The 8,469-nt window shown below is 32.7% G+C and overlaps 1 protein-coding gene across 1 annotated transcript in view; it reads right to left on the bottom strand.

Moving 5' to 3' along the window:
* Position 1: 1 nt before the first annotated feature.
* The window catches only part of LOC106469844 (zinc finger protein 214-like), a gene marked incomplete at its 3' end in the record, with an annotated part of 55,249 nt that continues 46,781 nt past the window's right edge, over positions 2-8,469 (bottom strand). Inside the window, exons 3-4 of the mRNA XM_022398396.1 lie at positions 2,036-2,213; positions 2-705 (exon numbers count right to left, since the gene is read on the bottom strand). Coding sequence (XP_022254104.1) covers positions 2-705; positions 2,036-2,213 — 882 coding nt within the window. The remainder of the gene's footprint in view (positions 706-2,035; positions 2,214-8,469) is intronic.

The raw sequence follows: 8,469 nt of genomic DNA on the forward strand, positions 1-8,469 counted from the left end.
AATCACCATTTGTTACAAACTTTTTTCCACACACTGCACATTTGTAAGGTTTCTCCCCAGTGTGTATTCTGTGATGTTTTGTTAAATCACCATTTGTTACAAACTTTTTTCCACACACTGCACATTTGTAAGGTTTCTCCCCAGTGTGTATTCTGTGATGTTTTGTTAAATCACCATTTGTTACAAACTTTTTTCCACACACTGTACAACTGTAAGGTTTCTCCCCAGTGTGTGTTCTTTGATGCGTTTTTAAGCTATTATTTGTAACAAAGTATTTTCCACACACTGTACAACAATAAGGTTTGTCACCAGTGTGTATTCTTTGATGTCGTCTTAAGTGACTATTTGTACCAAACTGTTTTTCACACACTACACAACTGTAAGGTTTCTCCCCAGTGTGTATTCTTTGATGTATTTTTAAGGTACTACTTGTACCAAACTGTTTTCCACAAACTGTACAGTGATATGGTTTCTCTCCTGAGTGCATCCTCTTTTGTTGTTTTAGGTTATCAAATGGTTTTCCACAACTGTATAATGTATCATCACACTGATGTATATTAAATGTTGTTAGGTTATTTCCACTTAACTTTGTTTCTCCACTAATATTGTTTGGGGATTTTAAGTCTTCTGTAAAGTGATCTTCTTGTTTTATAACGTAATCAGTAGACTGACTTCCACAATAGATGTTCACACTGGTCTTTATATCTAAAACAGATATAAAAGATATCCCATATTAGTTAAAAATAAATATACAATACAATACTTTATTTGAATAACATCTAAATATATTTCAATGTTCTAATATAATCAACTCAAATAGCAATAAAGAAAAGATAAAACTTAGTTTAACATTTTATGAAAACTTTTCTACCTAGATCAGAATAGCATTGAAAACATACTGTTGGTAATGTACCACATTCAAGAGACATTTTTAGTAGATAAAATTTAAAATCACCAGTAGAAATATAATGGAACAGTGTAACATCAACCAATGTTACTTTCAGCCAGTACCTTTCTGGAACCACTGTTAGATATATTCTAACTTGAAGTGGTCAATTATGATGAAATCTTCAAATGATTTGTCTACCTCAACACATTAATTAACATCAATAATTTACAGTTTCTCTTGAAAAGTTCTGTATGTGTTGAATAAATATTTACAAATGCCAAGATTTAGACTAAACCAAAATGTGGTTTTTAAGTCTACAAGTACAGTTTAACACCAACCAATGTGGTATACAAGTACAGTAAAGCTTTAGAGGCTCTAATGCCATAGATAGAAAGCAAGATAAATTTGTGTCTTATTTTTCTGTGTTCTTAGGTGCATTATTTAGTGTGTTTTCTTGAAGCAAAACCACATCAGGCATTCTTTATGAGTGACTTACAACTACTATGGCAGGATTACTAGTTAGATATAGGTGAAAGGACAATAAAATAATAAAATTAGGTATAAATAGATGTATACAGTTAGAAGCTATAAGCTATTTAACATAAACAAATTGTAGTTTCATGTAACAACTTCTAGCTATTCTATAAAGAAAAAAATGGTAAATTACATTTATTTGGTATTTTTTATCACTGTTACAAGGTCTTTGAAAATGGCAGATTGTGTATAGAGTTAGGGTAAATATAATAATAGATAAAATACAGTTTTAATGAGAAAAACATTTGATATTTATTTAGGATATTTTAGAGATTACTGAAACGAAAATTGACAATTTTAAAATGAAAAAAGTATTTTTAATCTTAACAAAAAAATCACTTTGAATTTCGAGTAGTCAATACTCTGACTCCATATAGTCATAGACAAATTATCAATAAAAATACCTTATTAAAAAATCTGATTTTTTGTGTACAAAGGACTTGTAATGTTTACTCAAAGCTTGCTAAATTTCCTGAAGATATAAAAACAGATTAAAAGTTATAGTATGGAAACTCTTTGGTTGCTTTAAGGATACAAAGTTAGTCATATCGACTGTAGCAAATGTTAAATCAGTGTCAATGAATACAAGATTTAGGTGAAGTATGAACTTACCAGATGTTCTTTCTAAACCAGATTCAAAATCTCTTTGATATTCAGTTTCTGTTTTCACATTCATAACATTATAGTGTGAATTATCCTGATCCTCATCATCACTGTAACTGAACTTTGAAATAACATCATCTTGTAGCAGATCACCAGGATGTTCCATTTTCACTTGAACAGATATGTTCTAAAATCAAACAACATTTGAAAGGGTTAACAGAATTAACAACTACTGTTATCATTACATATAGACTCCACAGTTTACTAACTTAAAACATGAATATATATAATTAATAAACCTAGCTTTTCAAAGTTAGTTATGCAGTAATAAAAGTATATAAACACAACATTTTTTTATGTCTGATTCGGTAAGAAAATAAGAGAAAACATTCACAGAAATGGAGTTTCATTTCTATTACTTGTAGTTCCATAGTTTACTGAACAGTAAGACAAGAAATTATTTTACATCTAAAAACAACTTTCTTATTTACCCAAATTAAAAGTAAAAATATTGAACTTCTGCAGCAAAGCATCATGGGTATTTACAGAAAACATTGGGTACTAAAGAGTAATAAAAATAAGGAAATGATAGACCTTCACCACCTTCAGTTTCCTAAGATGGAAAAGAAAACAAGGAGGATGAACATTGCTCTTTTCTAACCATGTGCTATTACACACAGCACCAAATGTCTCTATACTTCACACACACACACACACACACACACACACATATATATATATTATATTTTGTTCCAAAAATAAAACTGGTGGATGAAACTTATTAAAATTTAACAAAAACGTTCCTAAAGTTTGTAGTTTCAAAAAAACAAAATATTTAATTTATATTTTTTCTACTATTTCTAATAAAACATTTCATTATTTATTGTAGTTATCTGCAGTTGGACTATGAATAGTTCACCTGCAAGGTGATTTTTATATGAAATATAAAACCTCTATTTATTATCTTACAGTTTCACATTTCCTTTGCATAATAATCAGAACCTCCTATATTAATATCAAAAGTTTTCAAGATAAATGTATATATCTTATTTTTCATTTTCTCTACTATATCACAAATTCCACCTATTATTGTCAACATACAATGCAATTAAATGTTTAAAATTAAGAAATGGGAATATGTACAAACCTTTTAGCTCCTTGTAGAAGTCCCTTGAAACTTGATTTTTTAATGTTTATAATTTCACATCTTTATCTTTTCACTTAGTTTATTTTTAAATTTTCCTTTCCATTTTTTTGTCTTCTATTATCTATGTCAACTGGTCCCCTTGGTGCTTTATTATTATTATTATACCACGACACACACACACAGGTACCCGTTTCACTAATGCATTGCAAACACAAATTACGCCATCTTGTTTAGTCACTTTCACAATCTTATAGAAATCATTAAAACTTTCAAATATGATTTTAAAACACAAATAATACATAATTAACTAAAATACAATAGTAAGACCTAAATACAATTTAAATATCTCTCTAACTATAGCACATTTAGGTAAGAAACCACTGTAAGTGCTATAGTTGATCAAGTAGACAACTATACTAACAGCAGTTACATGTACACTGTGATGAAAAGTGCTCTCCAATTTCAAATTAACCATTGGTGAAGTATAGTGTAAACTGAGCTTTTTCTAATGTATATGTTCACTTGTGTCTCCTAATTTCATGTACACTGTATATCTCATGACAAAGTATCGAAGGTGGGCATGGCATCCATTAAGGGTTGGAAAACTTATAGCTGTTTCCCAGACAAAACAGCTTGCAGACTTTAGATATCACACGTCAATGTAGGTCAAACATGTGTAGTTTATGTATACATACACATGTAGACTGCCAGCTTATGTGACGAATGTCTTCCCAGATTGTGGTCTGAAGCTGAATCAGGTGGTCCACAGTAAAATGCTATTTCCAGAAACCACACTAGGTGGGAAAGAGGACATTGTTAAATTTAAGAAACCAAACAAGACAAGCATTAATCATACTCTCTAATACTTTAACAGAGACAGCTAGTCAAAGCATTAGGTTGATAATTAAAAGTAATCTTGGGTTCCTTCCTCAGCTAAAATAAAATCACTACAACACAAAACCAATAAAATAGCCTACCAACTTCCAACTTACACACCTCATGAATATTTAAGTAGATATAACGATATTCTACTTTTTAAAGCTAGATCAATTAAGCTAGCCAGTATATACTACAACAGAACAACCAAACGAAATTCTCAAACTCAAGATTTTCCTAACCTTTTTACTACACCAGCCACCTGGCAGAAATATCTGTCTCCCGCTAACTTAATACAACAAGTAAACCAACCTACACAACTATAATTCATATAAATCAACTAATTACCACATGTTTATTAGATACATCCATATATCTATCATCATTATTACACTAATATGTCACTTCTTTTCAGCTTATCGGGCACTGGACAGGTACATTATTTGGCACCTGGCTAGTGAAAGTGGGTTTACTCTGGGTACTCCAGTTCCCCACATCAAAATCAACATCTTAGGATCTATAGATTCAAGCCCTAAAAGGTCCATCTCCTATTTAGCTTATTTTCTATTCTATTATAATTCAAAATTCAAACCTTTATATTGTTCACTTCAATCTTTAAATGTTTCATCATCCATTAGACTTAAACAACCCTTTTCAGTTAAGTGTTAACTAATTTTACTTGAGGTAAAATATCTGTTTATTCCAGACATCAGTGAACTCTTTCTGCATCTCCCGGCTCTCGTCATCAACTATACTACGTCTTTCACCACGACTGATGTCATCACCTTGTTTACCAACAAACCCACATGTTTCAAGCTCCTATACGTCATCTTACTCAACAAGCCAATCCACAACCACATCAAGCTCTGCTTCTCTTACTTCCTTCTTGTCTCCACAGTCACAGTTACAGTTTATCCTGATACCTCGCAGCAATCCCACTTCATAAGTTTCAACTTCAACTTTCATTTATCAAAACTCAGGGTTTAATCCCCTGCCTGTTAGTTAATATAACTATAATTGCATGCAAGGTGAAGAGAAAGAACTATTTCTGACAGCCCCAATTTGTCTCACAAGCCCCAAAGGGGCTTGAGAGATTTAACCTAAATACCTTCCAAGTCAAGTCAGTCTTTCTTGGCTTAAAACCTGGATTACACGTATTTAATCCTTCTATAACCAAATCTGGTTAAAAACAACCAGAACATCTCAAGATGCAGGAGAGAAATGAAACAGCATCTTATAATGAATATTATTTGGCCCTACCAATGTACAGACAGATGAATGAAGCGTGACTTTAAGTTCCACCACAGTAAACGGTTGATACTTTAGATTTGAAAAGAAGGTGGCAATCTTTGGAACTAGCAGAGGAAATAATAGTGGAAGTGAACTTAATCCAAGCTTCTTTTTGGCTTTGATGTCAGTCATGGACATAAGCCTGTTCAAATGTCATGTGATGAAAAGTGGTAAATCTGCAGAAGATATACCTGGCTTGTTTTGGAACCCTTTGTGCCTGTTGGTAGTCAGGATACCACTATGGGTGAAGATACTAGGTCAAACCCATTGAGTTTTTAGGGACTGATCTAACATCTTCCTGGAAAATACAATCAGTTACTGCCTTCACACAAGTGTTAACAGAGGAAAGGTCAGCAACAGCTGGATCAAGCACTGAGAGGAGAGAATGTCAACATATGCAACAGTGGAAGATGTTGCACTGTGGCACAAAATTCAAATTACCTTGACCACACTCTATCTCCCTCAGAATGACAGGGAAATGGTCACTACCTAAGAGAAGGGAAACAAATGTATAGAGCAATATAAGATATGTAATCCAATATTGTAGAGAAGAAGGTTGTGATACGAGAGTATATATTCCACAGATTGAACCTTTCCATCAAACATCTGCACCTCCCCAGTGGGTACTATGTTTGTTAAAGCCTCCAGAATTAAGAAGGGAAACACCAAGGTCTGCCTGATCAAAATCAAAACCTGGTGACTGGTAAAAAGAACAAAGTATGACCAATAGACACACAAATGGCAATGGCCACTATTGGTGTACTGTATGGCAAAGTCATGGTGGGTGCACGGCTGCCCCACCCACATGAACCACATCCATCATTCAATCTAATCTTTCATGTACGAGGAAAAATGTTGAATTGTGGCAGTATTGACAAGTCTCGGAGAACTCCTCTTGTAAGAAGATACACACATAATGATAAGAAATAATCAGTCTTAAAGTTATCTAAATCAGTACTAAAACCTCGACACTGTATCAAAGTAACCATTTTTACTTAGAAGGAGCAGAACTGGGTGGGGAGTCTTTTTGTTTTGAGTTATGAATACTGCATTTCTTATCACTTATGTGTAGTCTATTAACATCCATGGATTCTGCCCTGAATTTATGGGGCAGGTCCCTATCAAATAAATGTGATAGCAGTAAGTAGACTGTGATGGAATGATGGTTCTGAACCTATTGGCAGAAGGAAAGGGACCCAACCATTCACTGGTTTCAATACTAGGAAAAAAATATTAGTGTAGATGTTGACTTGTATAACAATCGTGGGGTTTGAATAAAAGAACATCCTAGTTATTCTATCACATATACAGGCAAACCCATTTCCTTTAGAGCATTCTTAGTGATTATTAAAAAAAATGTTGATTTAAAAAAGGGGGGGGGGTAGAGTGCATAAAAATTACAGAAACAAGATAGCAGCTCAAAATGAAAATGCAATCACAAACAAAGTAAACAAACAAGCTTAAGGTTTGATACATAGTGTTGACATTATTTCCTCAATCTACAAATCTCTATTTTGACTCCATGTCTAAAAACTGTAATACTTAGGGGAACCGCAATAGGGATTTGTAGCTTGAAGAGAAATATCAACACGGTATCTCAAATATTGTTTGTTTACTTTTTTTGCAATTGCATTTTCTTTTTAAACTATCTTGTTTCTGTATTTTTTGATGATCCCTATTCTTCCTTTTTAAATTAAAAAATTTTGACAATCTTGTTTTATCAGTTTTTTTTATGTCCATCATGGACATGAGTCTGTATAATAGCACAGTCTAATGTTTGTATAACATTTTAGAAATTTATGTAACATGGCCAAAATTGATTATGCAAGGGTAAAAAAAAAACTGTAATCCTGTCAGCAACATCGTGTCCAAGTGGGCAGGAACCCTACACCTAAACAAATGATACGCAACATCAATACAGTTGCAATAGTTAGTTAATAATCATTCTATAATCATTAAATTACATCCACAGCTTGCAAATATGAATGTAGTAGATTAGGAGGCTCCATATTGTAAACCACAGACTATATTAAAACAATTGGGTGTGAACAATTATACAGATGCTGTTACTTGGTAGGGAGTCACATAAGCTTAAAAGTACCCCAAACAATTGTGCAATGATGTATTAAGTAATATTGCCCAGGTTTTATTATAATATTCAAAGCCATTTTTACTGTAGGCTGGTGCAACAATACTAAATAATAATATAGAACAACAAATGGGTGATCCTATTATGAACCATAGGACTAATAAAATGTGTTACAAATGCAACATTTCCTTTCCAACTCCTGTTCCTTTTCTTTTGTTTCTCATAAATGGTGAACAATCTTTCAGGATAACCATTCAATTTTAAAACTTCCCAAAGATCGTCTCCATTAAATCACCAGGATTGTTATAAATACATCGAAGATTCGTTAATTGGCTAAAAATCATAGCCCTCTTCATGGCCCATTGGTAATGAAAAAGAAAATACAGTAGTAATGGCTTTTTTGAAGAATTTCTGAAAAGGTATTTTACCATTCAATATAGATGTAGAAATTTCTAAAAACTGCAAGTGCTCACAAGGTGAAGCATATTCAAAAGTAAACTTAAAGTCTTCATGAACCTGGCTTAAGAACTGATGAAACAGAATTAAGCTATTCAAACCATTATTCCAAATCCCATAAATATCAATAAAATGCAGCCAGAGGGCAGGAGACTGTTCACCATCAATTGTCCAGTTGCAGGTTGCTTTAGTCTCAATGGTATGCATGAAAACTACAGCAAAGGATACAGCCACCCTATTACCAATGGTTAATCCTTAATTTTGAAGGTACATTTGTTCTACATAAAACAAAATCCAGGATTTTCACTGGGTACTGGATGTTTCTCTTCATAAAACATGTTTACATTCTTCTGGACCAGCAATATTACTGCTGTTACAATAGCTGTAATGAGTTTATTCACAACAATTCAGCAACCTTGTAGTGAATTTCTTCAGTTTGAGACTACAAACATGTCATTATTAATTATATGCCAAACAAACAAAGTCCAGAAAGACACAATTACAGCTACATATTATCTTTAATAAGACAACTGTAAAAAGTTTAATTACCTCATTTTTCTCTGATGCTCCATCACACTTTTCTTC

The sequence above is a fragment of the Limulus polyphemus genome, unplaced genomic scaffold, assembly GCF_000517525.1.
Source record: "Limulus polyphemus unplaced genomic scaffold, Limulus_polyphemus-2.1.2 Scaffold3680, whole genome shotgun sequence".
NCBI classification, from domain to species: domain Eukaryota; kingdom Metazoa; phylum Arthropoda; class Merostomata; order Xiphosura; family Limulidae; genus Limulus; species Limulus polyphemus.